At 39.9% G+C, this 25,078-nt stretch overlaps 1 protein-coding gene across 1 annotated transcript in view; it reads left to right on the top strand.

Annotated features, from left to right (window-relative positions):
- LOC134660433 (uncharacterized) overlaps window positions 1-25,078 on the top strand; it is a 102,992-nt gene that overhangs the window by 73,551 nt on the left and 4,363 nt on the right. The window contains exons 31-47 of the mRNA XM_063516176.1: window positions 94-233; window positions 1,460-1,651; window positions 3,595-3,702; window positions 4,424-4,638; window positions 6,843-6,942; window positions 7,744-7,817; window positions 8,573-8,678; window positions 9,998-10,090; window positions 11,332-11,438; window positions 12,742-12,901; window positions 14,423-14,478; window positions 15,217-15,370; window positions 16,210-16,336; window positions 17,232-17,341; window positions 18,522-18,686; window positions 20,056-20,154; window positions 21,976-22,063. Coding sequence (XP_063372246.1) covers window positions 94-233; window positions 1,460-1,651; window positions 3,595-3,702; window positions 4,424-4,638; window positions 6,843-6,942; window positions 7,744-7,817; window positions 8,573-8,678; window positions 9,998-10,090; window positions 11,332-11,438; window positions 12,742-12,901; window positions 14,423-14,478; window positions 15,217-15,370; window positions 16,210-16,336; window positions 17,232-17,341; window positions 18,522-18,686; window positions 20,056-20,154; window positions 21,976-22,063 — 2,094 coding nt within the window. The remainder of the gene's footprint in view (window positions 1-93; window positions 234-1,459; window positions 1,652-3,594; window positions 3,703-4,423; window positions 4,639-6,842; window positions 6,943-7,743; window positions 7,818-8,572; window positions 8,679-9,997; window positions 10,091-11,331; window positions 11,439-12,741; window positions 12,902-14,422; window positions 14,479-15,216; window positions 15,371-16,209; window positions 16,337-17,231; window positions 17,342-18,521; window positions 18,687-20,055; window positions 20,155-21,975; window positions 22,064-25,078) is intronic.

Below are 25,078 nucleotides of genomic sequence, written 5' to 3'. Positions count from 1 at the left end.
CTAGCTTCAAAACCCACGGAGGAAACAGTCGAGTACGTTTGTATGGAGAAATGACCACTCCTGTTGGCTCTTAATATGAGATTTCATTTGCAGAGTCCGAAGTCCTAGTGGAGCCCCTAAACGACGATGCGATTGGAAGGTACATGGTGCGGACGGGGCGCACGGTCGCGTCGGTGCGCGGGCGCGTCGCGCAGCACGAGAACTACTTCAGCGAACCGGCCAGGGACAACCAGGTGCGTATATAGGGTTGCCAACCGTACTATAATTCGTCGTTGAGAATGCCAAATCCGTTATGTGCTCGATTTTTGATTGACAAATTGTTACCTAGCAACAAATTAATAAGGTATTAATTACTTTGATTAAAATCACGCACATACCGGATTTGGCATTCTCAACGACGATATTATATAGTATTGTACTATATTTTGGCTCTCTGTAGGTACTATATAATTTTGGAAAAATTTAAAGTACGCTAAAATACTATATTTCCGATTAAACGTATTATTCTACTCCCGTACTTTTATTTGTCATTTAAAAGGTCGTGACCTAACCTTTAAAACCCTACCTTATAGTTGTCAAGACAAGTCTTTAGTCTATTCCCCAAAAAAGAATTTGTGCATACACGCAGTATCTTTTTAGCGATTTTACGATACTTCATGTAATGACCACTTAAAAAATATTGAATGAAATACAGTGTTGCCAACCTTATTTTAATGTCATCTCTGACAAATAAGTGAACCATAGATATGTTTTTTTTTTTTCATTCATTCATTCATTCATTCTTTTCCCGCCCGTACCCTCCATTTTTGCTACTTCATGGATTAAAAATATTTGTTAAATTTACAAATTTATTTCAAAGTAAGTGCTTGGTCGTAGAAAAAGTATTGTATGCAACGTTGTTTAACTGAATCAAAAAATACTCGTGGCGTCTTTATTAACAATTTTCGGCTTCGCCTCAAATTGTTACTCACGCCACTCGCCTTTTTTTGACCTCTCTTAAACAACGGTTGCATAAAATACTATTTCAACTTATGTTTAGTATTTTATCTAAAAGTACTATATTTTTTTGATATTACTATATTTTTTGCCTTATTCTGGAAAATACTATATTCCACCAAAAAATAGTTGGCAACCCTATGCGTATAGACACAGGGCGAACACGCCATACATCAAAAATGATATGCGTTTATATGTGTGCGCGGCACGTCTGTACACGCGTCATTGTGTATGTGTGGGTAAGTCGCTTTACTGAGAGCACGCCAGAAGTCCGTCAGATTCATGTCGCGGGGCGAGGTAATGCGAGTCGGGGCGGGGCGGTGCGTGGCCGTTCTGTATGATAATACTATTACTTATTCTGTGGTATAGAGTCATCTTCCTCGCGTTGCCCCGGCATGTAATCCGCCTTTCTGTAACACCTATAATCATGCAATAAATGATTATCTTATCTTATCTTTTTTAGGACGCCGCCATGTCAGTGGTAGCCATCGCGGTTGCCAACATCGAGCCGTATATCTACTGGAAGCCGGCCCTCATAGACGCGGTGGTCAAATATGGTGACAGGCTGTATACGATGTCGCTTCCCAGTGCGAGTAATCCGCCGCGGGTGACAGCTACAGAGTGCGTGCGGGACTATAGGATGACTAGCTTTAACGTAAGTGCTTTATAAGCTATAGTTAAACGTAGATAATGTATTTTATGGGGAATTAATGCTTTGATTGCAAACGTTGTGGTCAAATATGGCGATAGATTGTATATAATGTCTCTTGGAAGTGCGAGTAATCTGCCGCGGGACTATAGGATGACTTCCTTTAACGTAAGTCCTTTATAAACTATAGTTAAACGTATAAATAATGTATTTTATCGGGAATTAATGCTTTGATTGCAAACGTTGTGGTCAAATATGGAGACAGGCTGTATACGATGTCGCTTCCCACTCAGTGCGAGTAATCCGCCGCGGGTGACCGCTACAGAGTGCGTGCGGGACTATAGGATGACTAGCTTTAACGTAACAAGTGCTTTATAAACTATAGTTAAACGTAGATTATGTATTTTATGGGGAATTAATGCTTTGATTGCATACGTTGTGGTCAAATATGGCGACAGATTGTATATTATGATTTATGACTCTGGGAAGTGCGAGGAAGCCACAGCGGGTGACCGCTGCAGTATGTGCGGGACTATAGGATGACTAGCTTTAACGTAAATTCTTTATAAACTATAGTTAAACGTAGATTATGTATTTTATGGGGAATTAATGCTTTGATTGCATACGTTGTGGTCAAATATGGCGATAGGTTGTATATAATGTCTCTTGGAAGTGCTAGTAATCTGCCGCGGGACTATAGGATGACTAGCTTTAACGTAAATTCTTTATAAACTGTAGTTAAACGTAGATTATGTATTTTATGGGGAATTAATGCTTTGATTGCATACGTTGTGGTCAAATATGGCGATAGATTGTATATAATGTCTCTTGGAAGTGCGAGTAGTCTGCCGCGGGACTATAGGATGACTTCCTTTAACGTAAGTAAATAAATAAATAAAATAAAATAAATAAATAAATATTATAGGACATTATTACACAAATTGACTAAGCCCCACGGTAAGCTCAAGAAAGCTTGTGTTGTGAGTACTCAGACAACGATATATATAATATACAAATACTTAAATACATAGAAAACAACCATGACTCAGGAACAAATATCTGTGCTCATCACACAAATAAATGCCCTTACTGGGATTCGAACCCAGGACCGCGGCTTCACAGGCAGGGTCACTACCCACTAGGCCAGACCGGTCGGTCGTCGTAAGTCCTTTATAAACTATAGTTAAACGTATAAATAATGTATTTTATCGGGAATTAATGCTTTGATTGCAAACGTTGTGGTCAAATATGGAGACAGGCTGTATACGATGTCGCTTCCCAGTGCGAGTAATCCGCCCCGGGTGACCGCTAAAGAGTGCGTGCGGGACTATAGGATGACTAGCTTTAACGTAACAAGTGCTTTATAAACTATAGTTAAACGTAGATTATATATTTTATGGGGAATTAATGCTTTGATTGCATACGTTGTGGTGAAACATGGCGATAGATTGTATATGATGTCGCTGGGAAGTGCAAACAAGCCAGCACGGGTGACTGACAGAGTGTGCGGGACTATAGGATTACTAGATATGTAGATAGATATAATACTCTATTAGATAGATAGAAATAGAGGGAAAGAGAAGAAGAGCAAGACTGAGGAAAAATTATTTGAACCAAATAAAAGAAAAGGTTCAGGTCGTGTTATACCAGAAGGTTAAGGAGTTGGCAGAAGACCGGACGAGTTGGAGATTGCTCTAACGACAAGAGCACAGCTCTTAAATATGAAAAGAGAGAGAGGGATAATACTTTTTATTGGCACACCTCAGTAAAAAGATACAAAAAAAGAACAATTGATTAAATGTAGGGGCAGACAACAGGCGGTCTTATAGCTAAAGAGCGATCTCTTCCAGACAACCTTTGGGTAGCGGAAACAGCGAATTTAATCGAAACTAGCTTTAACGTTAGTCTAGGTTTTGTAACGAGAGTGTAACAACTTTCTCTGGTTTCAGGTCAGAACTACTGTTGGCGAGGATAATATAGTGTATGGCGATCTGAAGGCAGGCGATTCCGGATCCCTTCTCAATGTGCGTCGGGCCATCGCCAGATTCTTTGAATCGGTAAGTATATAGAGTACTGAAAGTCATCATCATCTTTCGCCATTCCTGGGGTCCGCTTAGCAACTAATCCCAGGAATTGGCGTGGCCACTAGTTTACGAAAGCGACTGCCATCTGACTTTCCAATCCAGAGGGGAAACTAGGCCTTATTGGGATTAGTCCGGTCTCCTCACGATGTTTTCCTTCACCGAAAAGCGACTGGTAAATATCAAATGATATTTCGTACATAAGTTCCGAAAAACTCATTGGTATGAGCCGGGGTTTGAACCCGCGACCTCTGGATTGCAAGACGCACGCTCTTACCGGTAGGCCACCAGCGCTTCTAAATCCAGAGTGCGCCATCCGTTAGTTGATGCTACTAAGTGTAAAGCCCTTGCTACACGGTCGCCGACAAGCCTTCTAACCGTCTGACCTTGGTCTGACCTTGGTCAGTTTTGGTCTAATTTTGTTGGAAACAACTGTCTACACGGTCCGGGACGGACCAAGGCCACGCGGTCTAAAGGCTTGTCGGCGACCGTGTAGCAAGGGCTTAAGGCCTGAGTGGACGCTCGAGTTGGGCGTGCAGCGGGGCGGGGCGTGCGGCGTGCATGTTAAACAAATGCAAACGTATAGGAGCGGCCTTAGTGCACGCTGCTCAAATCACTCCACACTGCACGCCCCGCCGAACGCTCCGCTCCGAGCGTCCACTCAGGCCTTACACTAATAATATCATGACATTACCAGAACAAGTACGGTGTGCTCTGCGCCAAGGACTACTGCGTGGCGATCTGGCAGGGCGAGGCTGGCTCTTTCTGCATGTTCGACCCTCACTGCGTCGGGCCCACTGGGAAGTCATCGCCTATTGGAGGCGCTGGGCTCATCGTGTTCAGTACGACGGATGACCTGGCAGATACTTACAGAGAGAATGTGGAGGCACTTACTCGGTCAGGGAATAACAAGTTAGTGGTCTTTCCATTTTTAGTTTTTCGCAGATAAATTAGGTTAATTCGCTTAAATGTTCACATAATTATACACCACGAATGATTTTTGGGACAATACTTCGTAGATACACCATTAAATTCTCTGCCCGGCTGATAAAAGTACCAGGAGCTCATAGCTCAGCAGGAAGTTCCTTTTCTTTGACCATCACTGCGTCGGGACCACTGGGAAGTCGTCTCCTATTGGAGGGGCTGGACTCATTGTGTTCAGTAGGACGGATGACCTGGCTGATAATTCATAGATAACACCATTTAATTATCTGCCCGGCTGTTAAAAGTACCAGGAGCTCATAGCTCAGCAGGAGCTTTCTTCTGTCCGATTGGGAAATCATCGCTCCAAACTCCATGTACAAAAACACGATAAAGCGGCTGGCTAAAGTACCAGGCGCTCATAGCTCTGTAGGAGAGCTCCTCTCTCTTCGACCCTCACTGCGTCGGGCCCACTGGGAAGTCATCGCCTATTGGAGGCGCTGGACTCATTGTGTTCAGTACGACGGATGACCTGGCAGATACTTACAGAGAGAATGTGGAGGCACTTACTCGGCCAGGGAATAACAAGTTAATGCTCTTTCAAATACTTGAATTTTTCGGGGATAAATTAAGTTAAATCCGTTGCATATATGATCTCTAAATTATCCTAATATACCACGTAAGATTTTTGGGAATAATCCATAGAAAACACCATTAAATTCTCTGCCTGGCTGGTAATAGTACCAGGAGCTCATAGCTCAGCATACAGAGAGAATGTGGAGCCACTTACTCGGCCATGGAATAACAAGTTAGTGTTCTTTCAAATACTTTTTATTTTTAATTTTTCGCAGACAAGTATGTTAAATCGGTTAAATACTTACCAAATTATACACCATGTAACATTTTTGTGATAATAATTCATATATAACACCATTAAATTATCTGCCGGGCTAATAAAAGTACCAGGAGCTCATAGCTCAGCAGGAGCTTTCTTCTTTCCGACCCTCACAGCATCGGACCGGCTGGGAAATCATCTTATCGCTCCACACTCTATGTACAAAAACACGATAAAGCGCCTGGCAAAAGTACCAGGCCTTCATAGCTCTGTAGCAGAGCTCCTCTCTCTTCGACCCTCACTGCGTCGGGCCCACTGGCAAGTCGTCTCCCATTGGAGGGGCTGGACTCATTGTGTTCAGTACGACGGATGACCTGGGGCCGATTGCATAACAAACTACAACAAATATTACAAGCGGAACTCCTTATTTATTAAGTGAAATTAGAAAAGGAGTTCCGCTTGTAATATTAGTTGTAGTTTGTTATGCAATCGGCCCCTGGCTGATACTTACAGAGAGAATGTGGAGGCACTTACTCGGCCAGGGAATAACAAGTTAATGCTCTTTCAAATACTTGAATTTTTCGGGGATAAATTAAGTTAAATCCGTTGCATATATGGTCTCTAAATTATCCTAATATACCACGTAAGATTTTTGGGAATAATCCATAGAAAACACCATTAAATTCTCTGCCTGGCTGGTAAAAGTACCAGGAGCTCATAGCTCAGCATACAGAGAGAATGTGGAGGCACTTTCTCGGCCATGGAGTAACAAGTTAGTGCTCTTTCAAATACTTTTTATTTTTAATTTTTCGCAGACAAGTATGTTAAATCGGTTAAATCTTTACCAAATTATACACCATGTAAGATTTTTGTGACAATAATTCATAGATAACACCATTAAATTATCTGCCGGGCTGATAAAAGTACCAGGAACTCATAGCTCAGCAGGAGCTTTCTTTTGTCCGATCCTCACAGCATCGGACCGGCTGTGAAATCATCTTATCGCTCCACACTCTATGTACAAAAACACGATAAAGCGGCTGGCAAAAGTACCAGGCGCTCATAGCTCTGTAGGAGAGCTCCTCTCTCTTCGACCCTCACTGCGTCGGGCCCACTGGGAAGTCATCGCCTATTGGAGGGGCTGGACTGATTGTGTTCAGTACGACGGATGTCGAATGTCCGTGAGAACGACTGACATAGCAAGACACGTTCGTACGTTTCCATGAGAATACGATGGAAAATGATTATGCACTACATCTGAGGGGCTACCGCAAACCACGGTCGACGTGTTGTCTCTCTGTCGCACTTGTAAATTCATACGTAAGTGGGACAGAAAGCCAACGTGGTGTTGTTGTTTCAGGTTCTCGATAACTCCAATCTCGGTCGTGTGGGAGTACTCGAAGATGCCGGGCAAGGCGGTGGCGCCGAGCGCCGTGCCCGATGAGGGGTATGAGTGCAAGGTGAGTGGACATTGTAAAGTCTCCGTCAATAGAACTTGCTAACTATGTAAACAAACCGCCATATTGAAATTATCTCTGAATGATGAATTTACTATACTTCGTTTTTTTTAGCATTAGAAATAAGGTAAACAATCTTGATGTGTCTTTTAATTGAAAAACACATTTTAAAAATAAGTTACGGCAAATATGTAACAATTATGAATCTAATACGATCATTTATATTCTTCTGCTTTTATAAGTAATAGTTACTGATTTTTAAAAAGCGTTTTTCTATTAAAAGACATGTCAAGATCGCTTACCTTCTTGCAAGTTCTTTCTAATGCTAAAAAAAACGAACTATAGGCAAGACTCTTACTTACTACTTTAGTAGTAGTAGTAAACTCTTTATTGTACAGAAAGACATTATTAAAAATAACAAACAAATATTAAGAAGTACAAAGGCAAACTTATGCCTTTGAGGGATCTCTTCCAGTTAACCTTTGAGTAGATGAGGACATTGTCATCGCCGTTAGCCAAGAGTATTTTGTAGAGATATTCGGCAACTATTCGGCCGATTTGCCGAATATTCGGTATTCGGCCAAATGTTGCCTACTATTCGGCCGAAAACCAAAATATCTGTTGCACCTACCTAAAAAGAAAAATCGACAAAAATAACCAAAAACTAAGGTAATACATATATTCAATAATATAATTCAGCGGAGACGATGCGCTTTGGTTTCACCTATTAATGATTTGTTTTATGTGTTATATTTATGTTTAAAAACTGATTTAGATTTCTAACATAATTATTGGTATCGACAGGTGCTAACGGCATACGTGGAAATGTCAAGAGGCCGCACCATTCTACGAGGGTCGCGTCCGCCAGACTCTAACAAGTTAGTATTAGTAACCTTATTGCCTTATAAGTTCACCGCAAACCAAGGGCGGATTCAGCTTTATAGTCGGACAGGGGGGGGGGGCATCATCATCATCATCTCAGCCGAAAGATGTCCACCGCTGGACAAAGGCTTCCCCCTAGGATCTCCACAACGAATGGTCATTTGCCGCCCTCAAGCAACGGGTTTGGGCATTTAAGTTTTGTCCCTATTCACCCCGGTTGACGGTAATTAAAGTAAGCCTGTCTGCCCGTGAGGTAACGCTTACAATGCTGAACTGATTTGGAAGAAATTTGGTATAGGGATAGTTTGAGGCTCGGGGAAGGACAGTTTCTATTAACCCTTTAACCGCCAGAGTCTGATATATAAGACATTACATATCCAGCCCATTTCGCCACAGTCTGATAAATAAGACAAAGATCTGATTTGGTTTTTACAGCACATTTATAACTCCCGTAACTATGCCAACCTTACTCTGCGTGGTACAATTACTGTCGGTGGCGACACGAGCACGCTCGATCAAAAATTGCTGGCGGTTAAAAGGTTAATCAGCAAAATAACTGAGTTCCCGTTTACAGGGAGGTTTTGGGATTATACTGAGCAACTTTTACTATAGGACCAATACTATAACGCGAAAAAATAATCCCCCTCCCATAGAAAATGGACCAGTCAAAATGTCAGCGAAAAATTTTTTCGCGATTTCGGGGTACTTATCAGTCTACGGCGGTTAAAAGGTTAATTTCCTTTTGTGTCAGGTTCTGCCGCGATGCAATACTGCAGTCTGCCGCAAGTGCGATCGTCGGCGCTTGCTTGTCGCACGTGCGTCAGCCGCATCTCTGGACAAGGAATACCGTGGACCAGGTTAGAACGTTAAATGGGGCATTATCTATGGAAAGGGACCTTATTGTCGATGGCGCTTACGCCGCGCAGCGTCGCGCGGCATTGTATTTATATCGGAGCGTCGTTAATAATGGCGCCATCGACAATAAGGTCCCTTTTCATAGATAACGTCACAAATTAAACTTAAACCGGGCTAAAATTGTACGTGCTCACGGGCTTCGGTCCGTTCACAGTCCATTAATAGTAGTTTGTGTTACAATGGATCAAAATGATATATTTCCGTCAAGGGTCTACATTGAATCGTGAATGAAGCGATGGATTCTACAATAGAATCCCGAACGTAGACGAAATAATTTTGTGTGTGACACATACTGCTTTTCACATCAATTATGAGGAAAATAAAAAAAATCTTAGTGTTGACACAATTTGATCTGATCTGATGCTTAAACAGATTATTTAAGCTAAAAAAATAATGTGCAAAAAAATGTAAAAATAGTGTGCTAGAACAGAAAAGTGTTACTTTAATCCCTCCTAGCAGGGAGGAAAAGTGCCACTTTGATCCCTCCTAGCAGGGAAGAAAAAGCTCTTTTCCGAATAGGTGGTGTGAAAATATGTTTGCTCATCATGAGGAAAGCAGAGTCGCCCAACTGCGACTTTGCGACTCTATCGAGAATGTGCATCACTTCCTGATGGAATGTGGTCGGACTCGAGACAAGAGGGCGCAACTATTTGAAGCTAAGGGTTATGCAGTAACTGATATTGTGGTTTTTCACTCGGTATTGGCGGAACCGCGGAAATTCGTATGAATTCATGTAGTGTTTGTTATAAGCCCTTGCTACACGGTCGCCGACAAGCCCCTCAGACCGCGTGGCCTTGGTCTGGACGGACCGTGTAGACAGTTGTTTCCAACAAAATTAGACCAAAACTGACCAAGGACAGACCAAGGTCAGACGGTTAGAAGGCTTGTCGGCGACCGTGTAGCAAGGGCTTTAGTCTTATAGTAAGGGCTGAGTGGACGCTCGCTCGGCGACGCGTGTAGCGTGGCTGTGGGCTCACGCGTGACGTGAGCAGCGTGCACTAAGGCCGCTCCTATACGCTTGCATTTGTTTAACATGCACGCCGCACGCCCCGCCCCGCTGCACGCACAACTCGAGCGTCCACTCAGGCCTTACACTTAATAATTACCTACTTATAAAATGTCATTCAATAGAACTTGCTAACTATGTAAACAAAAGTTACTGGTAAGTACCTAAATTGACATTCAGTGTCAATTTTAGTATGGCGGTTTGTTAGCAAGTTCTATTGAATGACACTTTACACGATTTATCGTTATGATGTAGGTGATGTCGGAAGGCTGCAAACTGTTCACGGCGTCCATCAACAACCTCGGGTACGAGTTCCGGCCCGGGGACGATATTCTCATGCCGTTGCAGGTAGAGTTTTAATTCTTTTTCAGTCCATGCAGCCACGGGGTAAACTCTAAACTCAAACTAGTCTTACACATATGTATTAAGTAAATAAGTGATATTATATATATTAATTACATTTTATATAATAGGTCGAACTGAAAAATATATATATTGTTATTCCTATTCTGATCTCGATTTAGTTTATAATGTTAGTTAAGTTTACGTACTGACGCGATCTCTTGGACAGGTCTCCACGGAAGACCAGCGTCAAGATACCTAGAGGTAACTTGACACCAAGCTGAGGGGAGACCTTTTCAGTGACGTTTATGCGTAGTATAATAAAGTGTAATAATAGATTTAAGCGATATTGTAAGCGTCCTGAATAAATTTATTTTCTTTCTTCTTTCTTTCTTCATATACCATTTCTAAAATGCGCGCCCCTCTAGCCTCCAGAACACCTTCGATTACTTTAATAACAAAACTTCCGTGAGGCCATAGAGAAGAAAATACATAGTGCTCACTCCATACATCAGTTTTAGTACCAAAAAGACTATTAGCATCTAGCATCGAGTAGCGGAACTATCAGTACTGCTACTTGACAATAGATGTAGCACCGGCCGGAAAGTCTTATGCTGTTGAGATAAGACTTTCCGGTCGGTGCTACATCTATTGTCAAGTAGCAGTACTGATAGTTCCGCTACTCGATGCTAGATGTAGAGTTGTAGACACTTAAATTAATAGTCTGAACTGATGTATGGAGTGAGCACTCTTGTCTACTATATTTCTCTATGGTGAGGCACAGACATATTAAATATATTTAATTAAGAACGTGTCGACTCGCCATGTTTCACCGAGAAGTCTTGCCCTTGCATTGTCTTGCCCTTGGCAAGTTTTGATTCGTGTACAGCAGTACAGTGTAGTTTAATTACACAAACCCTCTAAAGTTTAATTACATAAACCCCTATTTACCGCGACATAGTTTCATTGTTTTTACCGACGTTTCAGCTGAGTTGCACCAGCTGTGGTCACGGAAAGACTGACGTCCCAGCAAATTACTACGGAGACATAAATAAAACAACACTGAACTACCCGAAATTAGTTTATAAAAATGTTCGGGGTAAACAAAGAAACCCGTTAAAGTTTAATGTTTATTGAGCCGACCCAGACCCGTTTGTGTAATTAAATATGTGTACAAAACGCGAGAGTTTAAAGTGTTATACCTACTTAGTTTCTCGATCAATAAAATCGAGTTGTGTTTGTGACAGGTGATGAAGCGTTTCGTCCTGGGGTCCAACTACGTGCGGTTCGATCTGCAGGAGGTCTCCGCCGGACGGATCGAGAAGGTCAAGCCCGAGGGTGCCCACACGTTGAGGTAGTTTATGTTGCAATGATAGACTATCTAAATTATCTAAATTAAAAAAAAAAACAAATAAAAAAAAATATTATCGATCTATCATAGATCGATAATATTTTTTTTATTTGTTTTTTTTTTTTTTTTTAATTTATCTCTTACTTGTTGACACGTTTGATTTTCGCGTCAGCACAAATATTTGCATTAAAAATTTTATTTACAATTTTACGTGTTATTTTTCCACAAACAGCAGAAATCTTTTTGTGAAAAAGATCGTCAATCTTATACAGAAAAAATAAAATATTATAGCAATAATATTTGCAACACAAAAATAAAAATAGTCTTAAAATATAACATGTTTGAATCAGTAATGTCAATGAAGAAATAAACAAAAAAATCAAATTAAAATATCACAAACCGTTTTTCTTAAATTGCGGGGATCTTTCTCTTTTACTCCAATGAAGGCGTAATTAGAGTGAGAGAAAAATGCCTGCAATTTGCGAACTTCGGTTTTCGCGGTAGCCCCTCTGATGTATGGAGTGAGCACTCTATATTTCTCTATGCCTTGACCGTCTTAAGAGCCCATCAACGTGCACACTAGCGCAATTGGTAAATAATCGTGATTATTTCAATATAACGAAATATATTTAAAAAAGGGGGCCGCTACGTACTGTATCTTGTATTAAAGTACCCTTTGAATAAGTACACCAAACTAGTTACAATGTTGCTGGATTCGTCAATCTATAAACTCCAAAAACGGCCGTTTTAACTTTGGACGCATAGATTGACGAATCTAGCAACATGGAAACTAGTTAGATGTATTCAAAAGGTACTTAATACAAGATACAGTACGGCTCCCTTTTTAGGGTTCCGTACCCAAAGGGTAAAAACGTGACCCTATTACTAAGACTCCGCTGTCCGTCGGTCCGTCCGTCCGTCCGTCTGTCACCAGGCTGTATCTCACGAACTGTGATAGCTAGACAGTTGAAATTTTCACAGATGATGTATTTCTGTTGCCGCTATAACAACAAATACTAAAAACAGAATAAAATAAAGATTTAAGTGGGGCTCCCATACAACAAACGTGATTTTTGACCGAAGTTAAGCAACGTCGGGCGGGGTCAGTACTTGGATGGGTGACCGTTTTTTTGCTTCTTTTGCTCTATTTTTTGTTGATGGTGCGGAACCCTCCGTGCGCGAGTCCGACTCGCACTTGGCCGGTTTTTTTAAAATATATTTCGTTAAATTGAAATTATCACGACTATTTAGCAGTGGCGCTAGTGTGCACGTCGATGGACTCTTAACTCTGCCTCCCGTGTTCCAGGACGGCGATAGACCACTTCTTCTCTCGCAACAACACGCACGGGATTGTATGGTGCGCGCCGTACGCGGCCGCGATATGGTCAGCGCGGGGCCCTGCGCCGCCCTACTATCTTCTGGAGCCCCACGCTGCTGGGGCCAACGGGCTGAGGATGGACGGACGGGTATTACGAGCTTTCCTATTTCATTCATTCATTCGTTCAATATTCAGTTCATTCATCTTAAGATAATATATAAATATATTACTGAATCGCGATTAGAAAGGGATTGAGATAGCTGTCAATCCATATTGATTTTGACGTAAGTGTATGGAAATCTGTTATTTCTAATCCCTTTCTGATCGCGATTCAGTAATACCTATGTTACGATTCATAACTGCTTGTTGCTAGGCCCCACATAAATAATAGTAGTTTATGCAACAGTGATATAATAAGGGTTCTTAAAATTCAAGGGTCGAAGTTACAAAACGAGACGTAGTCGAGTTTTGTAAAAAAAGACCCGAGAATTTTAAGAACCAATTATGAGCTGTTGCATACATTACTTTTTCTATGACAGCTGCAGCAAAAAAAAAAAAAAGAAAAAAAAAAAAAAAAAAAAAGAGTTATTATTTAAAAAAAATTGAGTTATTATTAAAAAAAAAAAAGAGTTATTATTGTAAATGAAAACATACCTCTTTCAATCAAGATGATCGGAACTTGTATCTTTAAAAAAAATAAAGCAGTTGTATTATACTCATAAGATGACTGCTAGCAGTCATCTTATGAGCCTATAGACAAATCATTCAAATGACATTGCTTTAGATATCACTGTCAGTCATTTAATTGACACATTTAAGTGCTGGAGTAGAAAAAGTATATTTTGACTTTGACTTTGACTTTTATGCGAAAAAACGGTTCGAGTAAGAGATGAAGATTGACTTAAATGGAGTTTGTCCCTTTTTTTCACATGAATTATTACAAACTACTATAACATATAAAAGTGTATAGGTTACCCTGGCCATGTTGTTAGAAAAGGACGCACTCTGTTCGACTCTATCCTCTCGCTCGTCCTGTTTGTTTGTAGCAAAGCAATATCAACCTTAACAGTAGCTAAATACGGTTCCAATATGGTTTGTCAATAATGTTCAGATCTTCAGTTCTTTCATTATTTCATTCATCTATTCGTTCAATACTTCATTCATTCGTTCTTCAGTTCAATTATCCTAATGAATTCATTCACTTATCCAATCCTCCGTTAATAATATTTTTCACCACACCAGCTCGGAAAGGCTTTCTTTGCACTTCAAAAACCGATAGCAAAGTTGCATTTTATTCACATGTGAGGCAAAGTAATCAAATGCAAATTTTGAGTTGTTTTCTTATGTTTGTTGGTAGAATTGACTTTTAAATGATGATTTTGGATGATTAATATTTAATAACATTCATTGGAATTGATTTGGTTTGGTTTTGTTTGATATTTTACATTTAATATTTGCTTCGGGTTGGTGTGGTGAAAATTTTTGTGTTTCACTCGGGGGCAAATTTTGTTTAACCCTCGTACTTTGAAACCCTCGCAACGCTCAAGATTCCAATTATCGAATCAATATCGAAAATTTTAGAATCTTTCGCTTGCTCGGGTATCAATATTAGCACGAGCGGTTAAACAACAACTTTGCCCCCGAGTGAAACAAATACTATTGTTTTTAGGATATTGGGACTGCCTGCGTTCTCACGTTCACGTCTCCAAAACTCTTGGCTCATGCGTAAGTGACTATCATGTTTTTAACTAAATATTGGCAAATATTGACAACAATTTTTATTATTTACTAGCGACCCGCCCCGGCTTCGCACGGGTTAACAAATACATAAACCTTCCTCTTGAATCACTCTATCTACTAAATCCACATCAAAATCCGTTGCGTATAGTTTTAAAGATCTAAGCATACATATAGGGATAGGGATTCAAAATTTATAGGGTACTTTATGACTCTTCTATATATGATTGTTTATTATCATACCCCGGCCGGTGAGAGCAAAAATGCGTTGACAGCTTAATAGTGCGAGGACACACACTTTGGTCGATGTCGATAAAAACAACACGATGTACTGGACCACCGTTATGATATGCAGAAGTATTAATTATTGTTGTAAACAAAATTAAAACCAAGTGTTTGTATTTATTCAGTTTAAAATTGTTTTAGGGTTATTCTTAGAAACGCGTGGAGGTATCAAGTTGAAATAAATAACAAATACTAATGGCTCAGTTTAAAAAAAAAAAAATTGTGCTTAATTAAAAGTCGACTATTCTATCGACATCCATATGTCGATAGAATAGTCAATATTTAATTAAGCACTAGGAGCAGACGCATTTTTGCTCTCGCCGGCCGGGGTATGTTTATTAGTTTTCAATTTCAACTTCTCACCATTTGTTTATTCTAGAAACGATGATCTATAGACATGATTTCACTTTTATAAACTTTTTGTCTGTAAAAAATTGACAGTTACCTCCAAAACATTCCTCCGAAACAACGCCTAAGGAAGAACTACCACCTCTACAACATCTCCGTGCATGTGGCACCCATCAAGAAGTTACTAAAGGAACCGCCATTAGTCAAGTCTACGCCTGATGTTAAACTTGTACCCGCGACTAGCAAGGTACCGTCTAATTGAGCCCTAAAGTAGAGTCCAGCTGGGCAAATCGACCGATTTGATCAGGAAAATAGTTGGCCCCAATCTCATCTAGCGTCCACACGTACACAATTTAATCACCAATTTGCATTCCATAGATACTAACTTCGAAAATTTGCATTTTTGTGTCCGCACCTGCTGATTTGATCGGGGAATCAAATTGGCGTTTGCGTACGCACGGCCTGATTCGATCGGACAATTGGCTACTTTCCTACTAGTCAAATCATCTTTTTTAGAACTGTCAAAACGATTTACTAATATGGAATTTATATGAAAACGTGTGTAGTGACGTCACGGTCAACTCGCCTACTTTTTATTTTTCAATCCAATTTATAAAATAGAAATAGTATTTAAAAATAACTGCTATCTATGTTTTTCTAATAATTATCTGGTGCTTTATTTCGTGCACGGTGTGAAATAATTTATTTTAAGTAGAGGAAAGTACTCAATTTCAGATTGGCAAAAAATTGTCTCGTCTGGACTCCACTTAATTCACCAATATCATAGAGAAAAAAATACATAGAGTGCTCACTTCATACATCAGTTCAGACTATTAATTTCAGTGTCTACATCTAGCATCGAGTAACGGAACTATCAGTACTGCTACCTGACAATAGATGTAGCACCGACCGGAAAGTCTTATCTCAACAGCATAAGACTTTCCGGTCGGTGCTACATCTATTGTCAAGTAGCAGTACTGATAGTTCCGCTACTCGATGCTAGATGCTAATAGTCTTTTTGGTACTAAAACTGATGTATGGAGTGAGCACTCTATGTATTTTTTCTCTATGCCAATATTTACTCAGGTTGGCGTCGACGGTCTGAAACGGCGAGCGTCCGAGGCGGACAGAAAGCATCCGCCAGGTGGCATCACCTGTAAGGATGCTCAGAGGGCCACGGATGCTCAGGACAAGGAACAGTCCAAGTTGAAAGGTGAGTCCATTTACCATTGGACGACGGATGATAAGGTCAAGTAGGAAAAGTCAGCCATCACCGTCTCAAAGTGTTGGCAACAGAGTTGAGGCCACACACATCTTATCCATACTAATATTATAAATGCGAAAGTGTGTCTGTCTGTCTGTTACCTCTTCACGCTTAAACCGCTGAACCGAAATTGTTGAAATTTGTTATAGAGATGGTTTGGTTTGAGTCTCGGGGAAGGAAAAAGGGTAGTTTTTATGCCAGAAGTCATCCTTTTAGGGGGTGGAAATTTGTATGGGGAATCGATAAAAAGCAGATTGGATAAAAAATAAGCTACCCAAATTACTAGGTGCACGCAGACGAAGTCACGGGCAAAAGCTAGTGTAACGATAAAGGTAAATAAAATATATATTTATTCGTGACGATGACAAAACAAACAGACAACAACAGCAAGAAAAGAAGAAATCATTAAATGTGCATCACGAAATGGACCCAACTCAGCATAACGCTGGCTTTAAAGCCAGCGCTGTGTCTTCCGTAGGGCCCATTCAGTGATGCGACAGATAACACATAAAGCTACATATTAAAACATTACAAAAATATAGTAATAGACAATTTATAAATTAATAAAGATGTTTTATGTGACGAGAGGGCGACTCGATGTTAGATGTCGACATTGCAACAGATAACACATAAAGCTACATATTAAAACATTACAAAAATATAGTAATAGACAATTTATAAATTAATAAAGATGTTTTATGTGACGAGAGGGCGACTCGATGTTAGATGTCGACATTGTCGACTACGAGAATAATCGTTTTAGTACCAAAACTGATGTATGGAGTGAGGACTCTGCTTACTATACTAATTTCTCTATGCTAATGTATTCAATGTGACGTGACAGGTCGTCGCAACGCAAACGGCTGGCTGGTGCTCGCGGACGGGTCCCAGTTCCTGAGCGCGCGGCACTCCATCTCGTGCCGCAAGTTCCCACACGGGTCCCGCGGCAACCAGGTACCTACCTACGTTGGTCACTCATCAATAGGTAACTAATAAATAATCCCTTGATATATAATTAGGGTTGCCAGATCGAAAGGCGCTATTATCGGGAAATCAAAATTTCGGGATTTTGGGCCTTAAGTCGGGAAAATGAACCATTCAAATTAAATTAATTGTATTAAAAACAACGATATTTTACATTATTGGCACTACGTCAGCTGCTCTGCCCAATCTCGCCACGCGCGCCCGGCGCGCGCGCTGACGGGCTCGACGCGGGTTGCTGGTTCGCTCGACAACAGTTTAGAACTTGAAATTATTGTTTTATAACATGATGCTGTTTTTCGGGACAATTTTCACTTTGTCGGGAATCGGGAACACGTGCTAAAAATCGGGAGAATCCCGCCGAATCCCGACCATCTGGCAACCCTATATATAATAACTTCACACGCAACTTTAAAAAATAAAAAAAACAACCACATTTAAGGCCTGTGCACACCGGCTTGCGTGTGCGTGACGTGCGCGTGCGTGTGCGCTAAAATGTTGGAGCCGCACACGCACACGTCACGCAAGCGGTGTGCCGTCTCTCAGAAGGATCTGTATACTACAACGCTGCACGCGCACGTGCACGTCACGCACGCGCAGCCTGTGTGCACAGGCCTTTAGGGCCACTTACACAGAAGGTAAATAAAACATAACTAAATCAGGCCTGTAATAAATATTTGTTTCACAAAGGGGCCAACTTGTTGTTTTACCGCTCGTGCTTATATGTTTACCCGAGTAAGCGAAAGATTCCAAAATTGAACCACGAGCGTAACGAGAAAAATGGAATCTTGAGCGTTGCGAGGGTTTCAAAGCACGAAAGTTAAACAAAATTTGCCCCCGAGTGAAACACAAAATATTTCACCACACCTGAAGAAAATATTTACTGTAAGATATCAAACAAAAGCAAACCAAATCAAAACCAAATGAATGTTATTAAATATCTATCATTCAAAATCATCATTTAAAAGTCATTTCTACCAGCAAACATAAGAAAACAACTCGAAATTTGCATTTGATTACTTTGCCTCACATGTGAAGAAAATGCAACTTTGATATCGGTTTTTAAACAATCTAGAGAGGCTTTACCAGTTGGTGTGGCGAAAAGTTTTAGTTAGCGGGGTTAGACAATATTTTCTAACCTAAAATATTTCAGGCCCTGGCGTGCGCCGTGATGGCGGTGGCGATGTCCCGCGTCCAAGATGTCTGCCGATGGTGCTCCTCGACATTGGATGCTGTGCTGCTGAGCGGAGACCAGCTGTATCAGGACAGCTACCTCCACTACAGGCCCAAGGACACCAAAATACTGCAGATGGAACAGGTTTGGTTTGGTTTGATAAATTATACATCGGAGGGTCTACCAGAAAGAAAGAAAATAAATGTATTCAGGACGCTTACAATATCGTTTTTAAATCTATTATTACCAGACCACGAAACAAGGAAAACGAAATTTCGTTATCTAACCTCTCTGTCACTGTTGCATATTAGATCGATGAGTCAGATAAACCAAACCATTAACCAATGCGAATAAACCATTTGTATTTTTATTTGATAACCAAATTTCGATTTTCGCGTTTCCCGTAAACAAACCGCCTTGATGCATCAGTTTAAAAATAATAAATTAATAAATATGTTTATTTAAGACAATATAGGTCTAACACAATCATATTACAATGTAAAAAGCAGAATTGGGTACTTTCGCCTACTTAAAACAAATTATTTCACACCGTGCACGAAATAAAGCACCAGATAATTATTAGGAAAACATAGACAGCAGTTATTTTTAAATACTATATATATCTATTTAATAAATTAGATTGAAATATAAAAAGTAGGTGAGTTGATCGTGACGTCACTACACACGTTTTCATATAAATTACATATTAGAAAATCTTTTTGACAGTTCTAAAAAAGAAGCTGATTTGACTAGTAGGAAAGTAGCCAATTAGGCAATAATAAACAGTGTACAGTGTACACTTTTTAAAGAGACATTTTTAAGGCACAGTATGTATAAGTTACTTTACGGTTTACGATAGGCGCTAGTACTGCACTCTGGCGGCAGAGCATTGCAGTAATACCCCCTATTCTTGAAAAGATCTCTCAATAGTGCCATCTAAAGTGGAGTCCAGACGAGACAATTTTTCGCCAATCTGATGAAATTGTCCGATCGAATCAGGCGTGCGGACGCAAACGCCAATTTGATTCCCCGATCAAATCAGCAGGTGCGGACACAAAAGTGGCAATTTTCGAAGTTAGCATCTATGGAATGCAAATTGGTGATTAAATTGTGTACGCGTGAACGCTAGATGAGATTGGCGCAAATTATTTTCCTGATCAAATCGGTCGAGAACATTATTAAAGAGGTTAGAATGGCTATCGCGCGCAGTTAGTATCAGAACCGGTGTCGTCGCTCGTTCCTCTCCACATTTACTAACATTCGCGCAACGGTAGTAAAAACTTGTGTGCGTGGTGAATGGATACGCCTCCTTTAGACAGATTTGATGTCTGGCTTCTTAATCTGAACGTTATTGTGGCGCAAAAAGGCATGTTTACGTTTTTCGGTCAGCGCGGGCGAGTAGCATGCGAGCGTTTGCTCATAACCGGCGGCGACACGTACCCTGCTCGCATCGCCATTCTAACTTGTTCTGTGGCCCAGCCCGTCTGGACTCTACTTAAACCATTCGTTCCAGATCCTTCGCAAGTTCTACACGCCTGGCAACTGCGTGTGTCGCGTGGTGGTGTTTCAGCCGCGACACGAAGGCACCGTGGACTCCAACCTCGCCGAGCAGGTACACAGCCTTCATCCTCCTTGTTGCCGGTCCCAATATTGGTCCCATATTGGGAAACCCTCCCCCAATAGGGATGATGACACATGTTGAATTTAATAACAAAATCTAGTAAAATAGATAGCAAATGAGCAATTTATCACAATAATGTGGGTATTAAAATAAAATACGGAAATGTTACAAAAATGCAAGACCTGAAAGTTTCAAAATTTAAGTTTTTTTTTACTTCCATAAACGATAAAAGTAGGGGTACCATTCGATCCTTACATTTTATCCAAAAAAATATTGTATAGCAACTATATACATAAACGCAATATTTCACCGACAAAAACGCAATTTTCTTGTTTTGTCCATACTACAAGATGGGCTCCCAGAGACCTTGACGTCACGTTCCCTTATCGTTTTGTATAGGGCGTTTCGCGAGAGAAGTGAAGATTGTCGGCCTTTGACTACAATTTCTGACTTTTGTGTTGCTTTAATGCAATGGGTCCCATATAGACATTTGATCCTAAAAACAAACCTGATCGATTGATACCATAAATGAAAATTAGTCATGTAGCCTATTGAGGGGGGATTTCAATCTTCTCAAGGCAGAGGCGATGGTTGGAGCCGGTGTAGCTATATTTGACGTTCATAAGCGCATTGTAATATGCCTACTTGAATAAACTATCTTTTATTATATTCAGCTGCTGCTCGACGCAACGTTGGCGCAACTGCGCAGCGACGCCATTTTTCATAGCACTGATTATAAGTAGTTCGTTTTTACAAGCTTTTATTTAGTTTCACCTGTCCCGTTGTCTGTAATCAAATCTTGCAACTTAAATTTCACCCACTTCCCGGTTTCCGATGAAGCTGAAAATTTGCATACGTGTGTAAGTCGTGTGACAATGCAATATTATGGTACCATCGAGCTGATCTGATGATGGAGACAGGAGGTGGCCATAGGAACTCTGTGATGAAACAACGCAACCTAATTGTGTTAGGGGTTTTTAGAATTGTCTCGATGAGTATTAGTTGTCTGTGGAAAAAAGTACAGTCAGCGATAAAAGCTTGTACCAAAAATTAAATTTTCGCCAAAAACTTATTTTAGCATTAGAAAGAAGGTTAAACAATCTTGACGTGTCTTTATATTAAAAAATATTGAAAAACGCTTTAAAAAATAGTTTATATTACTTATGAAAGCAAAAGAATGTAAAAGATCGTATGTGATTTATAATTGTAGCATATTTGCTGTGACTTATTTTTCCAAGTTGATTTTTAGTAAAAAGACATGTCAAGATCCAGGACCTTCTTTCTAATGCTAAGAAAATGAACTATATAATTCGTTTTTTTTAGCATTAGAAATAAGGTAAACAATCTTGATGTGTCTTTTAATTGAAAAACACATTTTAAAAATAAGTTACGGTAAATATGTAACAATTATGAATCTAATACGATCTTTTATAGTCTTCTGCTTTCATAAGTACCTAATAGTTATTGATTTTTATAAAGTGTTTTTCAATTAAAAGACATGTCAAAATCGCTTACCTTCTTTCAAGTTCTTTCTAATGCTAAAAAAACGAACTATAGTACTAGCATAGAGAACTATAATAAGACAAGAGTGCTCACTCCGCAACAATATAAGACTTTCCGGTCGGTGCTACATCTATTGTCAAGTAGCAGTACTGATAGTTCCGCTACTCGATGCTAGATGCTAATAGTCTTTTTGGTACTAAAACTGATGTATGGAGTGAGCAATTTATTTTTTTCTCTATAGTACTAGGTCGATTTGTGTAAAATTGTCCTAAGTACGATATTGACTGGTCACATTCGGTTGTGTCGCAGCTGACCGCATTCTTCAAGGAAGAGAGGCACGGGGTGCTGGTCGCGGGGGACGGAGACTTGGCCGTCGCACTCTTCAAGACGCCCAAAGGTCAGTTCAACCTAGGGTTGCCAACTATTTTTTGGTAGAATATAGTATTTTCCAGAATAAGGCATCAAAAATATAGTACATTTCAAAAAAATATAGTACTTTTAGATGAAATACTAAACATAAGTGTAATATACGTTTAATCGGAAATATAGTATTTTAGCGTACTATATATTTTTCCAAAAGTATATAGTACAGAGAGCCAAAATATAGTACAATACTATATAATATAGTACGGTTGGCAACCCTAGTTCAACCCTTTACCAGGCTGACGGATCAGTGTTGTGAACACAGACAAGACATCCTCTAGACTGAGCATAGTAACGCTACCCCCTCTGCCACTTATACGGTAGTTTTACTCCATCTTCGAGTCAATCCCGTGCCGTTATTGGTCCATGTCTTTGAACGGACCAATCACGGCACGGGATTCGCTCATCTCGTCCCCCCGCACCTCCGTATTTTTGGCAGCATCGGTTTCATGAAATAATTGCTCTAAACTCAGTCTAGAGGATTCCTAGTCTATGGTTGTGAATAAGATAGATGGATAGATAGATAAAGCATTTATTGTCACAACAGGGATTTTAAATTACAATTATTTTTACACACTTACGCTATACTTAACATAGACAGTATATGTATAAATAAGCTCAAATTACATTATACGTGACAATTGGACAGTCTCAGCTAATGTGCTGGAAGCCCCGCCTTTTACTGCGCGGTTTCAGCGCTGGTTTTCAGCCTGCCCGAAATTGAGGCGGTGACACAAGGCGACTGCTAAGTACTAACTACTAACTTATACTATATTAATTACTATATTGTATTTATTTATAGGATTAAAAAATGACTTAACCGAAACAAAAGTAAAGAGCAAATTTAGCTTAAAAAGAGTGAATAATAAGTAGGTAATTTAATTATTTATTGACATTACTAGATAAATTAATATTTTATTATAAGGGCTCATTTAGACGGTGCCACAGAATAAATAATAGTACCAAGTACAGAAGACTCACTCTCTAACAAAACGCGTCTGTTACGATCAGCACAGATATGGCCGCTAGGTGGCGACAGCGCCACGCGCGGCTTATGGCTTTCCCCAAAATTGGGGCCGAACGGTACTTTTAGCTACCTGTAGCAAAGCGACGAAATCGCGGAGTGAGACACGCCTGACGGTGCTAGAACTCGTATACGATTTTAGTTACATTGCGGACCACTGAGGTTACATCAATTCAACCGACCGATCAAATAACGCAATGTAATGACCAGAGCTCGGATTTTTCACGGCAAAACAAAACACTAGCGTAATCTAGCCAGTGCTTGAAATATTATTTTATCGATATCGAGTATTACTAGAGTATATGACAGGTATTGCCTCAATACATTTTTAGGGTTCCGTAGTCAACTAGGAACCCTTATAGTTTCGCCATGTAAAGGAGTAAACTTTTACCAGTGATACGCAAATTTGAAGCTGTGCTTGAACGAAATCCTGATTACGAAATTTTAAGAGACATATCTGAAAATATTACCCGAACTGAAAATGAATTCTATGAATTTGCTCCCTTGACGTCAAGTGAAGTTGAACGTACATTTGGTGTACATAAATGGCTTTATAGTGATAAACGAAACTGCTTACTCCCAGAGAATGTTGAAAAGCTACTTAATGATTATCTACTCCTATCACTATTACACAAATAAAATGCCATGTGCTGCTGTGTGTACTGACGTAGATTTTGAAGAAGAAATTGCGTCTGTTTCTAATATATAACTTCATACAAATGTTTTTATTACATATTTATTTTATTTGGTGACGTATTTTCTTCTAGTACTGAATTATCGATATCGATAAAATAATGTTTCTATCACTGGCTAGATTCCGATAGTGTTTTGTTTTGCCGTGAAAAATCCGAGTTCTGGTAATGACACTCGCATGCGAGCTCTCGCACCGTCTAAATGAGCCCTAACGCTTATTTTTAGGCTTTAAGACTGGAACCCTTAAGACTCGTAAGTCTTGAAGGATCGACATTTGAGAATTGTATTTATTTATTTTACGCGTATGGATGTAAGAAATCGTCTTTGCCGCCTTTGAGGTGTTAAGCCTCGAGAGTCTTAAGGGTTCGAGTTCTTAAGCCTTGAAATGAGAGTTAAGGAATAGTAGTTACGTACATATTTTGTAATACTTGTTTGTTTCTAAACAGTTCTTACGGCACCCACCTTGAGATTTTTCTGTTTGGCCTATGGTTGACTGGTAGAGAATGCCACAAGGCATTGAGCCCGCCTTTTGTACTTTTTTGATGTGCAATAAAGTTTAAATAAATAAATTAATAAATATAGCTGGTCAACCAAATCTTGTCAGTAAAAAAAGGCGCGAAATTCAAATTTTCTATGGGACGATATCCCTTCGCGCCTACATTTTTCAAATTTGCCGCCTTTTTCTACTGTCAAGATCTGGTTGACCAAGTCTAAATACGGCACTTCAAATATGTGTTCTATTTTTGATCAGTAAGGCTGACATTCGATTGTCATTTTTGAACTGTCAGCCTGGTAAAGGGTTAACCCTTTGAACGCTTTGTGATACACAAACATCACTCAAACGCCTGTCACTTGGACGCCACGTCACCGAAGTGTCAAAACTGAAATTGAACTTTATGCATATGCACGTAGGGCTATGTTGCTCTGTGGTCTGTGACGGATTAATCCGTCTTTGGCGTTGGACCTATGCGGATATATCCGTCATTGGAGTCGAAATGGCAGCTCTTATAATTATGATATATCTTATCAAAAACCGGCCAAGTGCGAGTCGGACTCGCGCACGGAGGGTTCCGCACCATCAACAAAAAACAGAGCAAAACAAGCAAAAAAACGGTCACCCATCCAAGTACTGACTCCGCCCGACGTTGCTTAACTTCGGTCAAAAATCACGTTTGTTGTATGGGAGCCCCACTTAAATCTTTATTTTATTCTGTTTTTAGTATTTGTTGTAAAAGACATGTAACAATTGTTATCAATAAAATGTTCATTTTC

This window comes from Cydia amplana, chromosome 27 (assembly GCF_948474715.1).
Source record: "Cydia amplana chromosome 27, ilCydAmpl1.1, whole genome shotgun sequence".
NCBI lineage: Eukaryota > Metazoa > Arthropoda > Insecta > Lepidoptera > Tortricidae > Cydia > Cydia amplana.
This window is presented reverse-complemented; position numbering and strand designations above follow the sequence as displayed.